This window comes from Salmo salar, chromosome 27, assembly GCF_965601325.2.
Source record: "Salmo salar chromosome 27, fSalSal1, whole genome shotgun sequence".
Classification (NCBI taxonomy): Eukaryota; Metazoa; Chordata; class Actinopteri; order Salmoniformes; family Salmonidae; genus Salmo; species Salmo salar.
In genome coordinates this window covers 3,012,670-3,038,174 of record NC_138317.1, presented here as the reverse complement: position 1 = coordinate 3,038,174, position 25,505 = coordinate 3,012,670, and the positions used below count along the sequence as shown (strand labels likewise).

The 25,505-nt window shown below is 42.8% G+C and overlaps 2 protein-coding genes across 4 annotated transcripts; one reads left to right on the top strand and one right to left on the bottom strand.

The window, feature by feature from the left end:
* Positions 1-2,559: 2,559 nt before the first annotated feature.
* Positions 2,560-7,214, top strand: dnjc8 (DnaJ homolog subfamily C member 8). Its single transcript, NM_001141199.1, is given in 9 exon segments — positions 2,560-2,649; positions 3,859-3,960; positions 4,517-4,573; positions 5,286-5,352; positions 5,447-5,541; positions 5,757-5,828; positions 5,935-6,026; positions 6,256-6,331; positions 6,682-7,214. Coding segments are annotated over 9 exon segments (774 nt in total). The 5' UTR covers positions 2,560-2,562; the 3' UTR covers positions 6,808-7,214.
* Positions 7,215-13,195: 5,981 nt separating this feature from the next.
* On the bottom strand, positions 13,196-25,274 carry LOC106588191 (dual specificity protein kinase CLK2). 3 transcript variants are annotated; one of them, XM_045709323.2, is made up of 14 exons: positions 25,121-25,266; positions 23,161-23,730; positions 22,027-22,226; positions 21,510-21,798; positions 20,584-20,674; positions 19,412-19,478; positions 18,545-18,661; positions 17,710-17,876; positions 17,066-17,160; positions 16,438-16,567; positions 15,620-15,702; positions 15,053-15,132; positions 14,671-14,761; positions 13,196-14,467 (listed from the first exon to the last, which is right to left on the bottom strand). In XM_045709323.2, the coding sequence occupies exons 2-14, from the start codon at positions 23,239-23,241 to the stop codon at positions 14,279-14,281; spliced, it is 1,680 nt and encodes a 559-aa protein (XP_045565279.1). In that variant the 5' UTR covers positions 23,242-23,730; positions 25,121-25,266; the 3' UTR covers positions 13,196-14,278. The 3 variants fall into 3 exon arrangements, with proteins under 3 accessions (XP_045565279.1, XP_082826440.1, XP_014032411.1); XM_082970314.1 differs by lacking the exon at positions 23,161-23,730 and having other exon boundaries at positions 25,121-25,274; XM_014176936.3 differs by lacking the exons at positions 20,584-20,674; positions 22,027-22,226; positions 23,161-23,730; positions 25,121-25,266 and having other exon boundaries at positions 21,510-21,708.
* Between the last annotated feature and the right edge of the window lie 231 nt (positions 25,275-25,505).

Below are 25,505 nucleotides of genomic sequence, written 5' to 3'. Positions count from 1 at the left end.
ATTTGTTCCAATTCTATTCTGTTGTGTATTATTCATCTATAACATTTGAAATAGGAGCCCTTAATATATATTACATTATTTTAGAAGTAAATCCATTGAAGATGCTCTGAGATGTGATGTCAATCATTCACTGATATTTGCCTATAATATTCCATTGATAACCTAGCATTCCATATATATTTTTAAAGATTCTATTGAGGTGTTGCCAAACTTATGCTTTGTTTCACAGGAATGTCTATTGGTTGAGATGACTTTCTCTATGTGGCCCTTTTACAGCTCTCCCCAAAGGAGACCTCTGTTATTTTTCCCAAACTTTGAGCCTGGGCATAGACACCTCCCCTGATGAACTCTTGGCATATTTGTGAGCCCAGGCTGATGAAAAGACTCCAGGGCTACTCTACTACGTTGATCTTCCTGTCCCCATACCTCTTGTCTCTGATGCTGGTCTGTGTCATAGAATGGAAGGTGAAAATAATATTTGATTTCTTCAATATAAAATCTTTATTTTACAAAGAATATTTATTTTTATGGACAGTTGCACTGATTATTCTGTGGATTTGTTCTGGTGATTTTAATATTTTGATGTGTCCACATCCCTGTGCAGGAGTGGTTGGAGGCAGACTCCCTGTCTAAGCAACTACATCAAGACCTGGACCTTAAGGAGAGCCTGGCTGCACGGGTGAGGGAGGCCATCCAGCGCCTGGAGTAGGCCAAGAGAGCTGCCCGGGGCAGGCACCGTCACCACCCACTGTCGCTGTTGCTCCTCCACCTGACACCCTGAAGACAGCCTGCAGGACACCAGCCAGAGCCCCAGCAGAGACAATTAAATATGAGAGGAAAGTTGGATCATGTTTTGCTTTCACCATTTAGGCAGACATATTTTATTTTTGTTGGAGTAAATTGACTTTTGTTATACTTTGGGATTTCAAGACTGGTGTTGATGTATGTGAAAAGTGGGATATGACTTTGCAAAAAGTGACAGTGCCCTTTTCGATTGAACATGTACTCCTTAATAACACAGGGTCCTGTGTGGCTCAGTTGGTAGAGCATAGTGCTTGCGACGCCAGGGTTGTGTGTTCGATTCCCATGGGGGACCAGTACAACAAATGTATGCACTCGCACATTTTTATAAGTCGCTAAATTTTAGAGCGTCTGCTAAATGACTAAAATGTGAATCACTTGTCTAGCATTACATTACAATAGGGGTTGAGGTTGTGTCATTTCATCTTAAGTCTGCATTTACAAACTGGTTTCTCATGAGCATACACCTCATCAATTGAAGGATATGGCGTGATCTCAAGTTGGAATGTAGTTTCGGGACCCATCTGGCCATGGAGCTTGCTGTGATGCCATGTTCTGGACACTTCATGAGTGGCCCAGTGTCACCTTTGCTCTGGTTGTGGTCTTGCTTATCCTCTTCATGAGATCATCAAGATGAATCAAAACTAGGTGACTAACCAATAGGTTTCATAATTTGTCTGGGGCTTTACAAGATATTTATCCATACAGTATCAGTAGTAGACTATACACATCAGCATAATTATTATTGAAGAAAAATGAATATAACTTGGAACAATGATTGAGATAAAAATGACTATGTCAACTGCTGCACTAGTGGTTCTGGGGGGGGGGGGGGGGCAGTGCCCCTGTGACAATTTTGGACCCCCTTGTGGCCCCCCCTAAATGTGGAGTATGAAATAATTTTTACACAACTTATTTTTGCTATCATTCTTTTTTTTTTTACATCCGTTATTAGACAGAAAATGCTAATAAATTGTTGAATGATTATGAACATGGTCTTTTGCCTGCAATGCAGTGAAGAAAACGATATGACAACAATGTCTAATGTAACTGGCCCCTCTAACAGTACAACTGGCCCCAGCTTTGATTCCCTATCAAAACATTTTTTAGTCCAGGACTAGGTTTAATATGTCTGTGAAACGGCCCGTAATGTTTATTGAAGGTCCCTATGTTTATGTACAGTACCAGTCAAAAGTTTGGACACACCTACTCATTCAAGGGTTTTTCTTTATTTTTACTATTTTCTACATTGTAGAATAATAGTGAAGACATCACAACTATGAAATAACACATATGGCATAATGTAGGAACCCAAAAAGTGTTAAACAAATTTAAATATATTTTATATTCTTCAAAGTTGCCACCCTTTGCCTTGATGACAGTTTTGCACACTCTTGGCATTCTTTCAACCAGCTTCACCTGAAATGCTTTTCCAACAGTCTTGAAGGAGTTCCCACATATGCTGAGCACTTGTTGGCTGCTTTTCCTTCACTCTGCGGTCCAACTTATCCCAAACTATCTCAATTGGGTTGAGGTCAGGTGATTGTGAAGGCCAGGTCATCTGATGCAGCACTCCATCACTCCTTGGTCAAATAGCCCTTACACAGCCTGGAGGTGTGGTGTGTAATTGATGTAGAATAATAGTGAAGACAATGTAGAAAATAGTAAAAAATAAAGAAAAACTCTTGAATGAGTAGGTATGTGCGTATACTCGCAAAAAAACTGCATTGAGTCACGTGATAGTGGATATTGTGACGTCAGATGAATGAAGCCGAGATGGCGGCTGCAGGAGGAGAGCCCTCTGCCCAGAGTGGTCCGGATGATTTGTTCAATCATTTCTACACAGAGGTAGGATACATTTAGGAAATATATGATACTTAAGGTGTTGACAAATTCCGACCATTAATGCTCTAGATTTGTATGTATGAGGCCTTTAAGCACCTGCTGGCTAAAAAGCTCGAGAGGCTAACGTTAGCTAGCTCAGTAGCTGACGCTAACTAGCTAACGTTTGCTCGTATAACACGGTGTGTGTATGTGCTAGCTAGCAATACTAGCAATTGTTAACACTAACAGCTGTGGTGTTGATTCGCCAGAACAATTCTCAGTGATCCTAATACGCATATAGTTTGGTAAACCGCTATTTTGTTTTGAAAATGTAGAGAAATTGTGTTTCCTTTTTTAAAGTGGTGAATGGTTGTATTTGATCTGTAGTCTTTCAAGTATTAGTTTCGGTATTTCACTTATGGATACGCCCCCAACGTATTCGTCAGAAGGCTTTATTACAATACGCGCTCTAGTTAGCCAGCAGATCCGTCCCGCTTGTTCACAGCTGTACTTGGTTCTTACAGGATTCCTGTGTAGATTAAGGCACTGCAGAGCCAGGGCAAAATATGGCTTGGAAAACGTAGAACGTACAGCCTCTGCAAGGCAAATGCAGCATTACATTAGAAATTAATGTTCTTCTGGTGTACCAAAACGCAATGACGTTGTCGGTGTGATTGAGGTGTTAATCTCGCTCTGCGGTGTTTTATGCTGGGTTAAGACAAGGTATGCAAAAGCCGTCATACCAGTCCGCATAGTGGGGCAAGAAAGACTGAGGGCAAAAGCAAGCCAGTGCGAAGGTATGCGTTGCTAAACAAAAGGTGCAAATCAACATCTGGAAGAAAACAACGTTATGGCGGACGGCAAAATATTTTAACTCTGGCGGCAAGTCCCATCTACCGTAGTGGCTGATGGCATTTACCGTCGTGCTCTCATTGAAAACAATGACATCCGGTTTGCCATCTACCTCATACCATGTAAACACAGCATTAATCTACACAGGAAGCCTGTCAGACCCTAGTGCAGCTGTAAGAAAGCAGGTCAGATCTGCCGGCTAGTGCTCTGGAATGAATATAAACATGCTCAGTTCCATCTATCCAACCTTCCCCAAGTGGACTCCTGAGACCTGACAGATAATGCTACGCCAGCTGGCCAGTGAGAGGGATCAAGATTATGTAAATGATCATGAGTGAACTTCTGTGACTTTAACTAATATGACATTACTTTGTCCAACAGGTAAAGCAGATAGAGAAAAGAGACTCTGTGCTAACCTCAAAGCAGCAAATAGACAGGCTGCTCAGACCCGGGTCATCCTACTTCAATTTAAACCCCTTTGAGGTAAGTGGCTAGTTCCTGTCACATGCAACTGTAGTTGATCTTACATTTTAGTCATTTAGCAAATGCTCTTATCCAGAGTGACTTACAGTAGTGAATACATATATTTCATTACATGCAATTTTTTTTTGTACTATTAATCTATTATTATTGTGACAAGATTGATATGTAGATCTGCATTGAAGGGTCCTTAGTACAACACCAGCGACCTCATCAAGAGGTTCAGGCCTCTTGGCATAATGGCTTAGGTGTTGTGCTGACCGACGCATCGTTGCAGGTTTCAACCCGTTTGATATACTTGCTGAATGTGCTGCAATGGTGTCAAAGTTAAATGGTGTTAACGTTGTGTGACCATTGTCTGGGCAAGATGGTAAAGTGCAAGAGTGTGTTTCTCAAAGGAAAAGGGGTAGTGTAACATTCTTTGTACAACACCAGCAAGTTTGTCAAGAGGTTTGGATTGCTTGACGTAAATTGGTATTTTACTGACAGCCTCATCTGTGTTGCTTAGGCTATGCAGTGTCAACTTTGGTTCTAGTGAAATGCCTAATTTCAATTGCAGGTGTTACAAATCGATCCAGAGGCAACAGATGAGGAGTTGAAGAAGAGATTCCGAGCGGTAGGTATACTACATCTCTGACAGAAGGTACCGAAGTATCCAATCTTGGACCAACAGATTCCTTGACCGCTTCCAGGCCATACCACTGTTGAACAGCTAACCCTAGGTGTCCACCTACACCCTATTAAGAGATTATTTGCATTGACTCTTTACACCCATTACATACATGCACTCTGACACACACAATTTCACTCACTACCATCACTGCTGCTTTTATTTATTTGTACTGGTCAATTTATCTACTTTAAATAACTGTAAAATGATTTACATAGTACGTACTGTCTATTTTATAGTTTCGATTTCCCATCATATCTTAAAACTGAAAACCTTAGTGGTGAAACAGCCACGTCCGTTTGCGATAGATATTGCAACAACAAAGAAGTTAATGCAAAAAAACCCAATGATGTCCGAAGTAAAGACTGACCGATATGGGAGTTTTGGGTCCGATATCGATTTTTGCATCGATATAGCTGCCGATTTATAGTTTTTTTAGAGGTGGAATGGCAGTGGATAAGAATCCAGAAGAGTTTGTCCTGAAACACCACAAGCACACTAATTAACAGGAAGTGCTGAATTAACCTTTGTCTCAAAGTAAATTAAATGAAATTATATTGGTCACATACACATGTTTAGCAGATGTTATTGCGGGTGTAGCAAAATGCTTGTGTTTCTAGCTCCGACAGTGCAGTAATATGTACTCTTTCCATTTCAGTTGTCCATCTTGGTCCATCCAGACAAGAACCAGGATGATCCAGACAGAGCACAACTAGCCTTTGAAGGTAGAAATATGATTGCAGACACAATATGTCTACATCAGTTAGCCGAATCCATTCAAAGAGTTCTTATCAACCCCCAATCCCACTGTATTTCTAGCTGTGGACAAGGCATACAAAAACCTGCTGGAACCAGAACAGAAGAAGAGGGCAGTTGATGTAATCCAAGCAGGAAGGGAATATGTTGAGCATAATGTAAGTAACTGACCGCTGGTCCCTCTGTTCATACGTCTCAGAGGTAGCTTCCCAAATGGTACCCTATTCCAGTAGTGCACTATAAAGGGAATAGGGTGCAATTTGGGATGTATATTTAATGTACAACTGTATTAATATTAGTGATGCTACTATTACAGTTTAAGTTCATTTATTGCAGTAAAAATGTTGTGCTGTGGCATCTTTTATTGCAACAGATGAAAGAGAAGAAGAAACAGCTGAAGAAGGATGGGAAGCCTCAATTCGTGGAGGAGGATGACCCAGAAATGGTATTGACAAGTGGTTAAATTTAACTTGTAACAGATGTAAGGCTGTTTTGATATTGGGCTTATTATTTTACTAAGGAAACCACTCTTCTCTTGATCTGACCCTCAGTTCAGACAGGCGGTGTACAAGCAGACTATGAAGTTGTTTGCAGAGCTTGAAATCAAGAGGAAGGAGAGGGAAGCCAAGGACATGCATGAACGGTAACAGTGCCATTTCAGTCAACTGAATATTGTACATGAAGCATTTGGAGGTATATCGTTGGTGAAATACAGAACACATCAGCACAGACCGCTCAGTGTAATTGCATGAAATGTGTGTATTGCTTAATATTTGAATTATAGGAATACATGGCCCTCAGAATGTCTTTGGTCTTTTGGTGGCCATAAGGAGGGAATACAATTCAATGTTTCGTGTTATTTTTCTCCTCAGGAAAAGGGCAAGAGAGGAAGAGATTGAGACAGCAGAGAAAGCTAAGCGAGAGAGGGAATGGCAGAAGAACTTTGAGGTATGTTAAAAAAAGGTTGTAATTACATTTAAGCAATAAACGACCAACATAAGCTGGGATGAGGAGGGACGGAGTACCTGTGGCGCAGCGGTCTAAGGCACTGCATCAAACCCTGGTTTGATCCCGGGCTGTATCACAACCGGCCGTGATCCGGAGTCCCATAGGGCGGCGCACAATTGGCCCAGCGTCGTCCGGGTTGGGGAGGGGTAGGCCATGATTGTAAAATAAGAATTTGTTGTTAACCACCAGCAGCAGGGTAAACTGCAGATAGTCAGTTGTTGTAGAAGTCGGCCCGATATTGCTGTTTTCTTCATGCATAGCTGACTATACCTTACATTTTTTGTCACAAGGAAACAAGGGATGGCCGAGTGGATAGTTGGAGGAGTTTCCAGGCAGGCAAAGGCAAAGCTAAAAAAGAGAAGAAACCCCGGTCGTTCTTGAAGCCTCCTAAAGTCAAGATGGAGCAGAGAGAGTGATGTCTGTTGAGGTGTGATGGTTAAGGATACTACCCAAAGTGTGCACTTGCACACTCCACATCATGTTTAAAAGCATTGGCCGAAGGGAGTTTCCACCATTGTAAAAATCCATGCGAGGAAGTTTGGAAGTGCACACTTCGGAAGAAGGGTGGAGAATCGAGACTCGACCCATTATTCTTACTTACTCTTGACAGTGCATCCACCGTCCTGAGAAATGTACTTTTGTGCTTGTTTTTTAATGTATATAATTGTGACATGCAAACTCCATGAGAGCATCACACTGACTGGCCTCAATTAAAGTAGGAAAGATAACAGGAAATCTTCCATTTCTGTAACCACCTTAGTTTGCCTGGACTTTTTGTGCTGTTTTATTTTTTTATACCTTTAAATAAAAGCTTGTTTGTAACAACGCAGTCTAGTTCAGGGTAGAACAATGACATCCTTAGGTAACGACTGCGTCTATAGGTACAAGATCCTATAACATATGAAGGAATTCTTCCCTTACTGTGAAAGAAGGCGTCCAGCCGCTCTTGGAGGACAATGGAAGTAGATTTCAGAAATACTTTATTTCTGAGAGTGCCTGAATAGTCTCCCTTCAGTTTACTCCTCTATTCATGCACTTTGGTTGGCGAGCGAGGTAGCGACAATGTTCCGCATCTCAAGTATCCCTCTTGCTTTGCCTTCATCAGAATGTCAAATCCACTAGACAGAGAAAGCATCCTATTCCATATGTAGTGCACTACTTTTGACCAGAACCATATGGATCCTGGGCAATAGACATGGGGTGTCATTTGGGACAGGGCCAGAAAGTCCACTACTATTCCTATGTTGATGCCCCCTCTTCAATGCATTGAAAGAGTTACCCCGATTTACCATTGCTCGTGACATCATCTTTGTCATAAGAACAGTGTTCTTCCATAGCATTGTGCATCCATTCTGTTTTCATATCAAGTGTTTGAGTGCAACGTTGCTGCAATTAATCTACAGTAGCACAGAAAGCCGGGGCCTAGTCTATCAGTTGAACTCTAATTGTTACACTATGTCCAATATATTCTTAAATAGGTAAGTGATGAAGTTATACATTTCCAAAGAGATTCACCAGTTTATGCTCATGCAACATTAAAGACAATCAATTGCATTTGACAGACAGACAAATTGACACAAAGTGCATAAGCTGTAAATCAGTTCAATGACAAACCTATCAAGTATGCACATATGTAGGATACATGAGGATGTTCTAGTCCAGAGAACATTAACAATGGTCGGGCTCCCGAGGGGCACAGCATCTCAGTGCAAGAGGCGTCACTACAGTCCCTGGTTGTGATCCAGGCTCGTTCGAATCTGGCTGTGATTAGGAGTCCCATAGGGCGGCGCAAATTGGTCCGGGGTAGGCCGCCATTGTAAATAAGATTTTTTCTTAACTGACTTGCCTAGTTAAAAAGGTTAAATAAATAAAAAACAAGTGAGCGTACGACAATGCAGACAGAACTGACTACCAGCACCAAATGACAGTGATCTCCATGGCTACAGGGGCAAAGAAAAGATCAAGCAATTGAAATGCATCTTCACATTCACTTACCCACTGGCGTAACAGTTTCTCTGAACCCCCGCAAGGTCGGAGTTCTTTTTGGAGGGTTACTGTCAAAATGATTAAAATAAAAAGTAGACCTCGATAACAGGCGCGTGGGACCCCCCGGCTTTGCGGGGGCTGCAGGGGTGTCCTGTATGCCAGTGCACCTACCCCCTTCATCTTTAAACAAACTCAAAGGTAGACTCAGCGAAATGACGTTGCCACGAGCAGCAGATATTGAGATGAGGGAGATGCAAGATGAGCTCACACAGTATCTGCACATGCGCACAGCTTGCTTCATGCCATTAGAGCGTGGTAGGTACTGGACAAAAACAGCAGAGTTGAGCTTCACGCTTAGTTGTTGCGGGAATTGGCCCACTATGCTGTTTACTTTCTGCATCTACGTCATACCGCTGAGTCTACCTTTACAACTTTGGCTTCTTTATCACCACAAGTGTTGTTTTTCCTAGAGTTCAGTGTCTTCTCAATGTCTCACAAGGGCAAGTGTAGGTAACCTCATCCCCAGTCTTTTTTTGTTACCACATAAATATAGGAACATAGAGCCTGGTGGACCAGATTAAAGTGTTAGATATGTAGCTTCGGCCCAGGCTTTCACGCACATGAACGAAGCCTGGAAGCAGAGGCCAGGTGATACAAGTTGTCTTTTGTCTCACATGACCTTACACTGGTCCCCGCTAGAGGCCATAGAGCTCTGGGTGCCTCCTGTCACATTCAGACTGAGCCCCTTGAAGGCACCAAACAACTAATCATCCTTCGCAGCTTTCTGGTTGCTCTTAATCTACATGGGGATAAAAAAAATAAAAAAAAAAAAGGTTAAATGATCTAAGTTTCAATTCTAAAATCCTGGCCAATGGTAGTCATGTAAACACTTTGTAAACAAGAGACATTCTAATTGAACTGACCTCGTATGTCTCTTGTGATTCCCAAGTTTCATCCATAAACTCCTTTAGTCCGTCAAAATGAAATGGGTATATTGTCAGATCAGATGTCCGTCCACTGAACGAGTGACTTCCATCTGTTATTATGACCGTTCACACACACAGAATTACCTTAGGGAGGCAGTGCTGGCTTCTCCTGACGGACCTCTCTACAATCTTTCTTTCTGTTTCCTACAATAACACAATACAGAAACAGAGATGCTTCAGTGGCATTGTGAGAGTCTCCCAAGCAGGTATACGGTGCATTCGGACCCCTTGACTTTTTCCACATTGTTACGTTACAGCCTTATTCTAAAATGTATTACGTTCCCCCTGATCAATACACACACACACCCCAAAATGACAAAGCAAAAACAGGTTTTTAGAATACTTATCTTAATGTGATATTTAAGTTCACACACCATTTACTCAGCACTTTGTTGAAGCACCTTTGGGCAGCTATTACAGCCTCGAGTCTTCTTGGGTATGACGCTACAAGCTTGGCACACCTGTATTTGGGGAGTTTCTCCCATTCCTCTCTGCAGATCCTCTCAAGCTCTGCCAGGTTGGATGGGGAGCATCGCTGCAGTTATTTTCAGCTCTCTTCAGAGATGTTTGATCGGGTTCAAGTCCGGGCTCTGGCTGGGCCACACAAGGACATTCAAAGACGTGTCCCGAAGCCACTCCTGCATCGTCTTGGCTGTGTGCTTAGGGTTGTTGTCCTGTTGGAAGTTGAACCTTCGCCCAAGTCTGAGGTCCTGAGCGCTTTAGAACAGGTTTTCATCAAGGACCTCTCTGTACTTTGCTCCATTCATGTTTCCCTCGATCCTGACTAGTCTCCCTGCCGCTGAAAAACATCCCCACAGCATGCTGCCACCACCATGCAACACCGTAGCAATGGTGCCAGGTTTCCCCCAGACGTGACACTTGGCATTCAGCCAAAGAGTTCAATCTTGGTTTCATCAGACCAGAGAATCTTGTTTCTCATGGTCTGAGTCTTTTAGGTGGCTCTTGGCAAGCTCCTAGCAGGCTGTTATGTGCCTTTTACTGAGGAGTGGCTTCCGTCTGGCCACTCTACCATAAAGGCCTGATTGGTGGAGTGCTGCAGAGATGGTTGTCCTTCTGGAAGTTTCTCCCATCTCCACAGAGGAACTCTGTCAGAGTGACCATTAGGTTCTTGGTCACCTCCCTGACCAAGACCCTTCTCCCCTGATTGCTCAGTTTGGACGGGCGGCCAGCTCTAGGAAGAGTCTTGGTTGTTCCAAACTTCTTCCATTTAACAATGACGGAGGCTACCGTGTTCTTGGGGACCTTCAATGCTGCAGAAATGTGTTGGTACCCTTCCCCAGTTGTGTGCCTCGTCACAATCCTGTCTTGGAGCTCTACAGACAATTCCTTAGACCTCAGATTTTTTTTCTTCTCTGACATGCAGTGTCAAATGTGGGACCTTTATATAGACAGATGTGTGCTTTTCCAAATCATGTCCAATCAATTGAATTTGTAGAAACATCAAGGATGATCAATGGAAACAGGATGCACCCGAGCTCAATTTCAAGTCTCATAGCAAAAGGTATTTGTTTAAACATTTTTTTAAAATACATTATGGGCTATTGTGTGTAGATTGATGAAGGAAAAAATGTATTCAATCCATTTTAGAATAAGGCTGTAACGTGACAAAATGCAGAAAAAAGTAAAGGGGTCTGAATACTTTCCAAATGCACTGTACTTAAATGCTGATACTTATCCAAGTAAGCTCTAAGGGACGGTTTCCCAGACAAGATTTAGCTTAGGCCTGGACTAAAAAGCCTGTTTAATTAAGAATCTCTATTGAAAGTGCTTTTTAGTCCAGGATTAGGCATAATTTCTGTCCCGGAAACTGGCCTTTAATTATTTGATATCTACTAAAAACAATGGCCAACCATCCCCACCTTTCTTTTTGAATGTCAGCCTGGTATGCTCTGAGCCAAGAGTCTGGTACAGCTCTCTGCAAGATTTGGTGCAAGGGACACTTCCTTCTGACTATACTGTGCCTCCGGACTAAAACTACACTCTTCCGTTGAGCCCATGCTCACCACTATGCTCTTCCGTCGGTCCCCCATGCACTTTTTCGTGCGTATTTTGTTGTCCAGTTTTGTCCCTGTCCCCGACACAATTGCTGAACCGCTTGATGGGATCACCCAGGGACTTAAAATCCATCTCTAGTTGTGTGCGCTGCTTTGAGCGCTACAGTAGAGTTTCATCATCTCTCACTCAGAGCTGGAGGAACTCAACTAATGGCCTGTTTTTTCAAACCTGTCAACGGCAAAGATAAAATTATTAGGTTGGGAAGATTTTTTTCTGCACAAGGCTAGTACAAAGGAGGGAAACTACACAACTTAATACATGAACTGTCTCTGCAAGTTGATCTGAACAGTCTTAGAAAAGTGGCATTATCAATGACAGAATAGAACCAATGTAAACTACATTCTTTACAATACAGCCAACCATACTGATAATAAAGACATAACAAAAATCAATGCAACGCTATTTCAAGTGTGACCCGCATTATTATAATTTTTTGGCACATACCTGTAAATAGTCTATTTGCTGTAAGCAAAAAAGTCAGGTAATCCACATTCCTCAGTGGCAAAACAGTATTGCTTTGATGTACTCCGGTTGATGGACTTCTGTGCATTTGTCCGGTAAAGTGCCTTGTCTCCTCTTATTGGGATTTCACAGACAACCCTCCCTGCTTCTCAGGCAAATTAGCTAAAGACATAAACACTAATCTCATTAGAACCTACAGGGATGCAAACAAACTAGTATAGGAAAGAAACAAGCATCATGTCATGTAGTTTTTCAATGACGATATGGAATGACCCATTCCCATTCTTTGAATTTGGTTAGTTTGTAATGAACTGTCAGTGTAGGTATAGTTATAGGCCTGTGTTGCTAGGTGATATCTGTTAGTTCTGACCATAAGTAAAGAGTGAGGGGGCAGAGATAGAAATCACAGTCTGGAGGAAGACCGCATTGAGGCATGAATCACGTTTGTTTTCAATGTCAGAAAGGGGATATCTGCTTTTCTTTAGAATAGCTGCCATTTGAAGTTGATAGTGACTCATTGACGCAACCTTGAGCCACCAGCCGTCCACTACTTTGTACCCAAATAGCACAAAAGTCACTCAATCCCCACCACCCTTTATCATGTCTATACATTTTGACTGATGGAAATAAAGCTTTTTTACAAAATCCAATTAAACATATTTTCTGGGTTATTTTTTGTTTCTATAGCTAGACGTTTATTAAAAGGTTAATTGTTCCGATTCACCCAGTGAACTTAACCTTAGTTTACTGGCACACATCTACAGATTCTGTATAGGCTTTGCTCTAGTTTTCATGGTAGCAGATGGGGAAAAGAGAGGGAGCGAGGGAAAGCAGGCCTGGGAGGCCAACAGACACAAAGGCAAGATCATGAGTTACTGAAAGATGGATGAGTACCCATGATGGTAGGTACACCTGCATGGCTGCCACAGCTGATCCTCCTGTCCTTGGCCCTTCCTGTGGGTGACACGGCAGACTTTACAGAGGAGTGGCCATGGGTGAATGTCAATTAATATTTTCTTGCAAACCCTTTTCTACTCCTTCTCAAAACACATCCGAGGGGAGGGACCTTGGTCCTTCTCCTCTAATAGGGTTGAGAAGGTGAGAAGATAATTTGAGAGAGCCCATGTCCAAACTACTCATCTACAGACTATTTAGGTAGCAGCAGCAGCAGATGGTACAACACTACTAAATAGAGCAATAGGCCAGGGTCAGTCAAGGGTTTCCTGACAGCCTTCTATATCATTGGCCACGAACACACTTCTGTCATTAAATAAATCAGGGTTCAAAGACAGTCGAGTATTTAAGACAAAAACGCCTCCCCATAACTCAACCAACGGCGCTACAAGCCTTGGCAAAGGAGGACTTAACTTTAATTCGACAGAATCATACATAGTTTTATACATTGAAATCTTATACAAAAAAATAAATGTACAGGGAGATGAACAGCGGTAGCGTCTCATAATAAATACTGTAAACCATGTGCTGCTGTGTGCCTGTGGCGTTGGGATGCCATACGTTACTATTATGACCCTGTGTGTGCTTCATCTCAGACCACAGGCCTGATACTATCACACATGTAAAAGGCAGTTTGCAGTTTGTGTTGTATGGGGTCTGATTTGTGTGAGTGTCTGTCATTTCCCCAGACTAGATGAAGACCAGCTGAGAAAACATGTCCAGTTGTGAGTACTATTATTACATTAATATGGCATCAATCCCTCTCCTCAAAAGCATTGCATAACGTAACAGAGATACAGTAGATATATTATATCAATAGGAGAGGCCTATATAAGCAATAAATGTGGAGTGGCAATCACTCATTGACGAAACGTGCCATTTGATTGGCTAACATTAGCCAAGATCGATAGCTGTGGCATGGGCAAGAGTTTCCAAATAAATACAAGACAGTGCCACCCTTCTCCAAGCGTTTCACCTCAAATGAAGAGGTCACGATATTGGCTTTCAGAGCAAGGCTTCTCTTGCTCTCACTAGTGTTCCACTACACGAGGCCGGTCCTTTCCTTTACATGCGGAAGACTGGAGCTGGGTCTGGGTAATGTAAGGTTGGGCTAAAAACTCCTCTCTTGGTCATTTGCCTTCTGTGGAGCAGAAGCCGAGAGGACTAAAAGGAGGGCTGTCTTTTTCTGAAGTCCTTCTGGTTTTCTAGCTGCCAGCATGAGCCTCTCTCCTAACTGTGGAGATGGGTGGGGGCAGTACAGTAAGCAGGAGGAAACAGGTCCATGCTGTGAATGGCCAAAGGATTTCAGACAGACTGGTAAGGTCCATCAAATTTGGCCGTACCGCCTTAAGTGGTCGTATCAGTCTGCTCCACCTGGAGAAAAAAAACCGCTCTACCATTAAGAGTCTGTGGAGGTCCCGGGTCACCGGCTGATGTCGCGATTGCCCTCCCAGCTCTTCCCCCCCACCGCATCGCCTGCTGTCCCCGATTCGAAGAAAGGGTGTCTTAGGGAGTCTGCCAGGGCCAGGCGCTTAGCGGGCTCGTATTCCAGCATGCTCTCAATCAGGTCAAACAACCGATGGTGCTCCTCGGCTTCCGACAACAGGTACCTCTGAGAACATACAGAGATGTGATCAACATAATGAAAATCAGGAAAATGTGAATACTATATTTGGGGTTAAGGTTCATTTCAATAATGTCTAAATAGAGGTTGATATCAGAAATCCCTGGTTAATCTGACATGGGGGGGTGAATGGGAAGGAAGATAAGTAGTGGGGTGCTACACAAGGGAGGGAAAAGGAGCTGCTCGCTTACCCGTAAGGGTTTGCAGTTTTCCCTTACGTATCTCCCAGCTGACGAGCTCTCGTCCCAGTCCAGACGGCCACGGTAAAAATATTTCTGCTTCCTGAGTTAAAGGGGAGAGAGAAATTATTGCAAAGATTGAGGAAGAGCGGCATATATAGATAAAAACAGTGTGTGCGCAGGGGCAGCAGCATGGAAGAGTTGCCATAGGGTTCAATACCCACAGACAAAGATCACCAACAGGCCCTTTGATGTGGCATAAACCCACAACTTTACTTTGATGCTCTGCATCAACAACTAGACAAAGCAACACTATGGGTGTGTTTGATGGATGACTTTTTGACCTGCAACTACACCGATGCACCTGGTCGTGTGTGTATGTGTGAGGTTTGACCTTGTCTTGCGTATCATCCTGGAGGGCACCGGCCCCAGTATTCTCTCCATCATGGCCAGATGCTCCCTGTTATCATGAGTCTGGGGGAGGGATGAACAAACAAGACAGCAAAGGTAAATCTTAATTGCATCTCTTTCAGTGTATACATGGCCATAAATGTAAATAGTGGATATCAGCAACTAGACTGATGCCAACACACACCATTATCAGAGACCTCATCTATCTTGCAACTATTTGACTGATAGCTCAGAGTAAAATGTGGCTGAAGCCGAAAGCTTTGAATAAAATGAGCGGAATAGTATGAGAGCGCCATCACCTATGGTGTTCGCATAGCCAGGCAGAACTCAGAACACAGAGGACAACGTCAACCAAGGGTTGATCCCAATTGGATTAGCAGCTGTGTCTCTCTGCTGCGCTCTCTGGCTCAGTGTGTGTTCGCTGCGAAAGCCATTCTGGGCTTCGTTCAGTCCTTCCTGACAACCTGAATCCACCAGACACGGAGAGTCATCTTGGAAGGCAGCTGTCGCCACAGACAGCATGGGATTGGGAAGGGAAGTGGGGTTTTACCTGGAACAAGGTGAAGCCCAGGTAGTACTCGAACAGGATGCAACCGATGCTCCACACATCACACGGCTGGCTCCAGCCCAGCTCTACAGGACAAAACACAGAATGGGTGAATGTTTTTGGGCTGGTTTCCCCAGACACAGATTAAGCCTAATACTAGACTAAAAGTATTGTCAATTGGGATTCTCCATCTGAATTGGTGGTGTGTAGGCTAATAAAACAATGAAAAAGCTCAATGTAAGACCCTAGCCTCACACGCTTGCTCCAGTGCTTCGATTTATCAAAAGCAACAACCAAAGTTTCGGCAGCAGCAGCTTTCTGTCTTAACATTGGTTGTGACTTCACAACTAGCATCATAGATCAAGAGGGTGAAGATTTAGTTTCTTTAAATAGAACAAGGACTCATACAGGCCACATAACAGACCATGGGTAAGCTTACACATTGAGCTTTGAAAGTATGTGAAAAGACAATCAACCCAGCTCAACTCTGAGCAAGCACACTTGACTAATTGTCTCACATACTGCAAAGTGAGTACAAAGCCAGTCAACTGTGCTTAGTGTCTGACTGTGGGTTGCTGTTCAGTGTCTACCTGACTGGAACCGAACTGGCAGATTATGGCAGTTCAATGCCACTGCCAAGGAACACCCCCTCTGTTTTAGAATAGCCCAGACATAGCCCAACCAGACAGACTATAGCAGTCCATTGTCAATGTAGTGGCTATACCACCCTTAGTTTAGAATAGTCCTCATCCAATTGTTCAGCTAACTGGCCTGAAGGAAGATAGGGCTAACTCTTGAGTCTGAAGAGGAACGTCACTCACCTAGTATGACTTCCGGGGCGCGGTAGTGCCGTGTGGAGACGATGGTGCTGTGGTGCTCGTGGTCAAATGTGGCGCTACCGAAGTCCACCACCCGTACGTCCGTGCTCTTCACTGTCCGCTCGTCGCGCTTCTGTAGGGAGGAAGGTGAAAAAGGACATGGCTCAGAACCTTATAGTTTTGTTAAAAATAAAAAGGCAGAATGGTACTTTTTTTCAAACCTCATGAAATGTGTAAAGCTAAACTTTTAGACAATTGGCCAGTGAATGACACCTTGATTAGTCCATTCCTGATATCTAGTAACATTGACATGATCCATTTTCATGCTTCTGACATTAAACCATACCTGTATCCAAACTGAAAATGATTCCCATTTGTTTTGATTTGGTACATTTAGGCCTAATCGTCATTTGCACTTCAGGCAATAGCTGACTGCCAAAGCATTTGCGATGACACTCAGGCTGTGTCCCAAATGGCACCATTTTCCCTATATAGAGCACTACATTTGAACAGGCCCTGGTTAAAAGTAGTGCACTATTAGGGAATATGGTACCATTTGGGAGGTAGCCTCTGAAAGCAAAACAGGCTCTGCAGAAAGCCTAGTATCCTGAGGCCCAACTCCTCGTCTCACCTTCTCTACATTATAGGTCATAGTGAAGTCGGAATTGACAAACAGGATGTTTTCTGGCTTCAGGTCTGTGTGCGTCAACTTGGTATCATGAAGAACTGTGAGGAAAAAATACCAGTTAAAATCCCAACAGCCATTCACATTCGATGGTGGTCAATGAAAAAAAACACTCTTCTGATAGGTGTGTTTGAACCAACGATGCCCTCATGTGGCTAAAGGCTTCTTATTGCAAACAATGGTGGCCTTATATTCCAATTCCAACCTCTCTAGGTGAGTAAGGAGGGGGATAGCTAAATCAACAAAAAGGAATGAATGAAGGATTGTGTCACGGTAGTGATAGGGGTCTATGTAGGGTATTGGTTGTTGGAGTGAGACCAGTTGGTAGGTCATGTTGAAATTGTTAAAGAGAATGTGCTCTTGATAACTCATCTGGTTAAACAAAGGCAATAAATACAAGATAGTAGCGTAATATCGGAGTGCACTTACACTTGACAGCCAGGCTGTGGAGTGGCAATTATGACAAGTTGACTGCTAGTTTCTGCACTTATGTCGGGCCGTTATTGTGAAAGAAAATGTATTCTCAATTACTTACCCGGTTAAATAAAGGCAATATATTTTTTTATATACAAATAAATATATAAACTTACACTTGACGGACAGGCATAGCTGGTAGGCCATGTGTCGGACCTGGGCGATGGAATAGGGCAGGTAGTTGTTCTCCTTGAGGAAGTCGAAGGTGCTGAGGGCCAGCAGCTCAAAGGAGATACACATGTGGCCGTGGTAGTCGAACCAGTCATACATCTGCACACACAGGCTGGGAGGAAAGATGAGAGGGGTTACATAACTAACAAAGTAAACATAAGCCAATAAAAACAAAATGATACACAGGTTCCTGTGTAATTAGGGGTTTTCTTCAGGATCAAAAAGGAGGCTTAGGTGGTGGGTGTGGGAATGGGCATGGTAAGCAAGGCTACATTTCTGAGGCCAACCCATCTCAGTGATGTAGAGAAAGGTTTGCATTTATTAAGCCAACTTCATGCAAATCTATAGATTTCTCCATGGATCCGAGAGATATTTTTGCAGTTTAAAAGCAAATTTCCTGCAATTCTACACAGTTGGCCATGGAGCTGAGAGAAAATTGTGTAGTTTTAAAGCTCAACGTGTTAAACCTAATAAAATCAATACTGCTAAATTCATTGTTTTTGGAATTTTCAAGTCTCCTTGATTGTCTAGCTTTTATTTTGGTGATTGTTAGTTCTCAAAGATTATATTATTTCAAAATATATAGGCCCATTATCTTTTCTACATACTTCATACCTGATTTTAGTCATTTAAGTTTACACGGAAAGTGTTTTTCCATTCCCGAAAATTAATGTAATTACACTGTTTGGAGAAAGTAATTCAATTGGAGAAAAATTGGAGAAAAATCCCTGGTAATGAACAATACACCGTAGTGGTCTGAGTCAGTAGTAGGCTACTCACTGTTTGTTTTCCGGATCTTTCTCATTGATTCTCTCCAGCACATTGATCTCCAGACGAGCTGCTTCCTTGTATTTCTCCACATTTTTTATGATCTTCAGAGCAACAGCGGCCCCTCCCCTGTAAGACACATACAGTATGAATGACAAAGACATAACTAACCACACCACATGATGAATATAGACACAAAACACATGAGGGAATACCTTACGGTGCAAAGCTGCGATTCCCTAAGTTAGGTCCATCTACATAACCCGAGTTCGTGCTGTTGCTTGGGAACCTGGTGTCACAGGTTTGGTAGCTAAAATAAGATGGATACCCTAAGGATAGCTTTTGAAAACAGATTTTTCAGTCTCTTTAACATGATACATTTGTCCAACCTTGTTGAGCCATGAAATTCCACCTTATTTCATACAAGCAAACTGTATTGTGATGAGTACATTCTATTCCCTTGTCCTTGCATTTTGATAATGCAACATGTTATGTTCCCAAAAAGAATTTTGACTTTATCACGTTCAAGTTCAAACTTGTATTGTGCTTCAGGGGGCAGAGGCAGGGACATTAGCATGGAACAAATTTGCATGGGGTATCATTGCCCTACCCGCTAAACTCATGCCCTATAGAGAAGCACACAGACGTCTATAGTGAGCCTAAGTGCAGGCGCTAATACACCCATAGCAAACGGCCACGACATTATGGAATAACAGGATTAGCCGAAGGAGGAGGGCTCTAACTCTAGAACTACTATTTGTAAATAGTAAACACCTAGTGCAGGTAGAGGGAACACAAAGAAAAAAATAGGACTCCGGAGGCTTTAAAAAAGGGCCACCAGCTAACAGTCAAAGCCGTTGTTTTCATACGGATACATACCGACGATGGTCAATACATTGCATCACCCTCCCAAAGGTGCCTTCTCCCAGAGTGCTGACAATCTCATCTGGAAGACAGACAGAGAGATGGGGAAAGAGAGTGGGAAAGAAGGGAAGAGAAGAATTAGACATGTGGACCGGAGCAGGAACATCAAGGCAAAAAAAGTGACAGGCGTTTCAATACTAGCACCCATCCCCCTTTTCAGGTTGTAGACAAATGGGATGCCAAAAAGAATCTTTACTTTTACACGGTCCTAGATAACCTATGATAATTGGGGTACACACACTACCAGAACAAATTATGGGAAAAATTTTGAGTGCCCCCCAGCAGCCTATAGGAAGGAAAACCAAAAGTATATTCCTACAGATGTTGTGGTGGTGTGCCTATTTTAGAGCAAGGGCATCGGGAGGGAGGAATGTGTTGGGTTTTACTGGTTAACCTATGTAATTGGAAAAACCCACTCAAGCTAAATTTCTGAAATAAGTGTAAATGTGCAGACTAAGCAAATAAATTTAGTTTCAAAACTAGAAGAACATACAAGTCATGCCAGGGATACGAGCTGGAAAATGGTAAAACTATATGTTAAGTGGGTGGATGTTATGAGATCATGGATCATAATAACTGTGGTTTTTAAGCATACAAATCATGCTCTTAATTTACCACTACAAATACTTCTATAAAGTGTAGCATTATAAAAGATGCAACACTGTCAAAGGTCAAAAAATGCAACACCGCAGACAACTTAAGGCCCTATGGATGTTTACTAGGTAGGTCTCATGTTAGTTTTGAAGTAAAGGGATAGATATGAGGGGTTGCAAAACGAATTGCTTTTCCCACTTAATGTATTACAAAAAAATTATTTGTTTTAGACCTGGACTTTAAACTAAAACGCAAGAGACAATTAAGAAGTTGGGGAAATGTTGTTTTAGGGGAAAACTCTAATATCTCTGATATAAAATCACAGCTAGATAGCCTCAACACAACGAGCAGTATTTATCTAAAACCGATATCCTCAAAAAAAAAATGGTGTGCTATCCACCCTGCTTTTTGAGCTAGAGCGAACAGCATTCTACCATGGCATCATCATCAGGCACTCCCCTGTCAGTGAATGCTCTATGGTTTTAAATACTCATATGGAGAAAGGGTTACGATAGAGTAGTGGCAGTGAGTACATCTCTCTTGCAGGACGTCCCCACTCCGACAGATCAGGTGCCCTTCCTCGTCGTCCCTCACACTCAGTGCCCGCGTCCGGCTGTCACTCCGCTGTTTGCAGCCCCCACAGCATTAGCAGGTCACGACACGACCGACAGGGGACAGGGGGTTTTCGGGGGCAGCCGTAGCCACGGCGATGGAAGGCGGCACAGGTAGAGGAGGGAGGAGGAGGGTGATGTTGTAGTTGACGTAGTGGTTGTAGGTGGGTGTGGTGGTCATAGGGCGATTCGTATGACACCACGTGAGGAAATATATAACGATAGGGATATAGTGCAAGGGAACAAGTCAAAGATCACATTTTGTCCTCTGCTTCTCTCCCCCTCTACCTTTTAACCCGTGCTATTACAAATAAGGAAGCAACCTGCATATCCATTCATGAACAAAAAGCCAATTCAGAAAATACCAAAAATATCTACATCAAACTATGATATTGCCCACTTAAAACGAAGCAGAGTACTTCCCAAGAAAACAAATAAAATGAGAGGATGATAAGGCAATCAAGCAAAAAATAGTTCAAGATTAAAATCATCAGAGATACATAGATACATGCCACCCTATGTTCCTCTCTCTCATTTATGTCTACTTAACGCAGAAGGCGAGAATGTGGATGATGCTTTATCCACGTGGGTCCAAAAACAGTCAATGTCTCACTACACAACTCATTTTATGAGAAGACTGTAGAAGGTAAATCTGGATTTAACTAAGACAAAACAGCTACTCAAATCCTGCTGGCAAAAACAAAACAAAAGATTGTACTACTTACCAAGTCCAGGAGCTGTGGACAAGAGAAGGTAATAGAGAAGTAGAGAGACAGAAAGACATGAGAAGAGAAAGATAGAAAGGAGCGGGAGGGTTAAAGGACAAGCTCGGGCCGGGCTGTACTCACCGAGGAGGATGGGCTATAGGACCTGGTTCTACGCCGCCTTCGTTTGTGCTTACGCCTGCTGCCCTTCCTTCGGTACGACTCCTCCCGTTCCCTCTCGCGCCCCCTCCGGTAGTCGCACATGCTCGGTGAGAAGTCACGTGCGTAGTAACCGCCGTCAGCTGCTGCTGGTGCACCTCCATGTTCCCTTTCCCGGTTTCCGCGGTCTCGTTCGCGGCTCTGGTCCAGGCGCCGGTAGCCCTCACAGTAGCGCCGGTCGTATGGCCTGCGGTCTGCCGAGCGATTGTCGTAGCTGCAAAAGAGGCGCCCAACACAATGGGTTAGAGCGGTGGTGTCTCTGACCACCAACTCAGGTTACACATTATTCAATGAATGCCATCAGAGCACTTTGATACTGGTTCATGAACCTATTGAGAGTTTAAAAAACATTTCTACCAGAAACTATCATACGGTACAAAAGCTTACATACCAATTATTTAGTTTGCAAGTACACAAATATAACACAGCCATACAAACACACCTCCTGGAGCGAGCGTAGCTTCCCTCCTGTCGGTTTCCCCGTCCCCTTCTGTCCCTGTCCCGATCCCTCTCCCGGTCACTGCTAGAGGAAAAAGAGGGCGATCTGCGGTGCCTCTGCTTGCGTCCTCTGTCTCTGTCCCGGTCTTGATAGCTGCTCCGGCTGGCCCTTTCTGAGGACGGGTACCGTCTCGAGTGTGGCATCTGTGACAAGACATGTTACTTGGTATTTCATTGCCGTTGGTGAGGGGTTGGATTGCACTCAGTAAGGAAGGGATACAGAACAGCTGCATGGTGGGGGAAAGGAGGAAAACTAGTCAAAGAAAACCAAGTGAGGATCCATCCTCAGCTCTCCCATCAAGCCATTAAACTCTGGAACTGTTTTAAAGTCACCATTGGCCTCATGGGGAAATCACTGAGCGGTTTCTTTCCTCTCCAGAAACGGAGTTAGGAAGGATGCCTGTATCTTTGTAGTGACTGGGTGTATTGATACGCCATCCAAAGTGTAATTAATAACTTCACCATGCTCAAAGAGATATTCAATGTCTGCTTTTGTTGTACCCATCTACCAATAGGTGCCCTTCTTTGTGAAGCATTGGAAAACCTCCCTGGTCTTTGTGGTTGAATCGGTGTTTCATTTGCTTGACTGAGGAACCTTAAAGATCATTGTATGCGTGGGGTACAGAGATCAAATCAAATTTGATTGGTTACATACACATATTTAGCAGATGTTATTGCAGGTGTAGCAAAATGCTTGTCCCCCTAGCTCCAACAGTGCAGTAGTATGTAACAATTCACAACAATACACACAAATCTAAAAGTAAAAGAATGGAATTAAGAAATATATAAATATTGGGACAAGCAATGTTGGAGTGGCATTGACTAAAATACAGTATAATCCATATATACATATGAATTGAGTAAAACAGTTTGTAAACATTAAAGTGACTAGTGTTCCATTATTAAAGTGACCAGTGATTCCATGTCTATGTACACAGGGCAGCAGTCTCTAAGGTGCAGGATTGAGTAACTGGGTGGTAGCCGGCTAGTGATGGCTATTTAACAGTCTGATGCCCTTGAGATAGAAGCTGTTTTCAGTCTCTCGGTCCCAGCTTTGATGCACCTGTACTGACCTCACCTTCTGGATGATAGTTGGGTGAACAGGCCGTGGCTTGGGTGGTTGATGACCTTGATGATCTTTTTGGCCTTCCTGTGACATCGGGTGCTGTAGGTGTCCTGGAAGACAGGCAGTGTGCCCCTGGTGATGCGTTGAGCAGACCGCACCACCCTCTGGAGAGCCCTGTGGTTGAAGGCATTTCAGTTGCTGTAGCAGGCAGTGATACAGCCTGATAGGATGCTATCAATTGTGCATCTTTAAAAGTTTGTGAGGGTCTTCGGTGCCAAGCCGAATTTCTTCTGAGGAACTTGAAGCTTTTCACCTTCTCCATTGCGGTCCTGTCGATGTGGATAGGGGCGAACTCCCTCCGCTGTCTCCTGAAGTCCACGATCAGCTTTGTTTTGTTGACGTTGAGGGAGAAGTTATTTTCCTGGCACCACTCTGCCAGGGCCTTCACCTCCTCCCTGTAGGCTGTCTTGTCATTGTTGGTAATCAGGTTCTACCACTGTTGTGTCGTCTGCAAACTTGATAACTGAGTTGGAGGCGTGCGTGGCCACGGAGTCATGAGTCAACAGGGAGTACAGGAGGATGCTGAGTACGCACCAAAATTAGGTACTCATTTAATCACGGTAAACACCAGTTGTGGAAAAAGTACAACACCTTAGTAGAAAATTACTCAAGTAAAAGTGAGTCCCCCAGTAAAATACTACCTGAGTAAGTCTAAAAGTATTTGGTTTTAAAATGTACTTAAGTATCAAAAGTAAATGCAACTGCTAAAATATACTTAAGTATCAAAAGTATAAATCATTTACAATTCCTTATATTAAGCAAACCAGACAGCATCATTTTCCTTTTTACGGATAACCAACACCATTTACATACGAAGCGCGTGTTTAGTGAGTCCGCCAGATCAGTGGCAGTAGGGATGTTTTCTTGATAAGTTGTGTGAATTGCACCATTTTCCAGTCCTACTAAGTATTCAAAATACTTTTGGTTGTGAGGGAAAAATGTATGGTGTAAGAAGTACATTATTTTCTTTAGGAATGTAGTAAGTGGTCAAAAATATAAAGTACAGATAACCAAAAAAACGACTTAAGTACTTTAAAGTATTTTTACACCACTAGTAAACACTTATTTCACAGAGTGAGGCCATGCAACTGATGTGACTTGTTAAAACATGACATTTAAGCTTTTCATTTGTAATTAGTACAAATTTAAAAAAAAAAAACATAATTTCACTTTGACATGATTGGGTAAACATCTAAATTGAACTTTAAATTCAGGCTGTGTAACAACAAAATGTGGAAAAAGTCAAGGGGTGTGAATACTTGAAGGCACTGATAAGTTGGGGGTGGCCTTATAACTAACGTTACCTAGCTAACGTTAGCTAATAAGCCAACTAACGTACTGTACCTAATTAGTTGATGTCACCTGGTTAAATGCTAACGTTAGATAAGTAATTACGTGAATTAATCACTGTGCCAGTTTAGCTAAATGTGATAGCTAAAGACATGGGATTACCAAAAATGTGTAGTTAGACAACTAGTAAACTAAGCATCTTCATAAATGGCAATTTGTTGACCGAGACTAGCTAGCTACGACATTGTCGAATTGGCTGGCTAACGTAAGGTATTACTAGCTAGCCGACGCCATGATATTTCGCAGAAATGCAGGCACACGAATTGCTTTCGTGAAGAATTGCATAAATTGTAATTTTGTTCGAATACATGTTTGGTTAACTATTTCTGATATTTACCTAACGTTAGCTAATAGTTATTTAGATCGGCTGACTAGCTAGCTCCCTAATGCTAGCATAACATTGGCTAGCTAGCTAATTTGACCGCCATTTTACCTAGCGTTACCTAGCTACTCGCGTTCGTTAGCTTTGATGCTAGCTGACTATAATTGGACTCGCGTGGATCAACATATCATTGAAACCAGAATACAATGTATGCACACGTGTATTTCCATATTATTTTACCGTTATATCAGCCAGGCCTGTGCGTTTATCCCACAGGAAATCCGTGTTTGCGCTTCAATTCCTAGTTTTCACTTCTCACTATCTGTTCAGCTAGCTAGCGCTCTAACCTCGTACAAACCATCCTGATATCGCGAGCTTACATTCTGTTTCGCTTTAGAGAAACAGAATGTAAGCTCGCGATATCAGGATGGTTCGAAGCTACGAGCACTGCTCCCCACAAGTAAACAACTCCTAATTGAAACACTCTTCCAACCGCAGCCAGACCACAGAGCTACTGTTCTGTCTTTGGCGAGATCCTTCTTCAGGTGCGAGCTAGTGCCTTTAATGTTTAATACCTTAAAGTTCTTCAGAAATAACTTCAACATGTGAATATAGTTTAGAAATA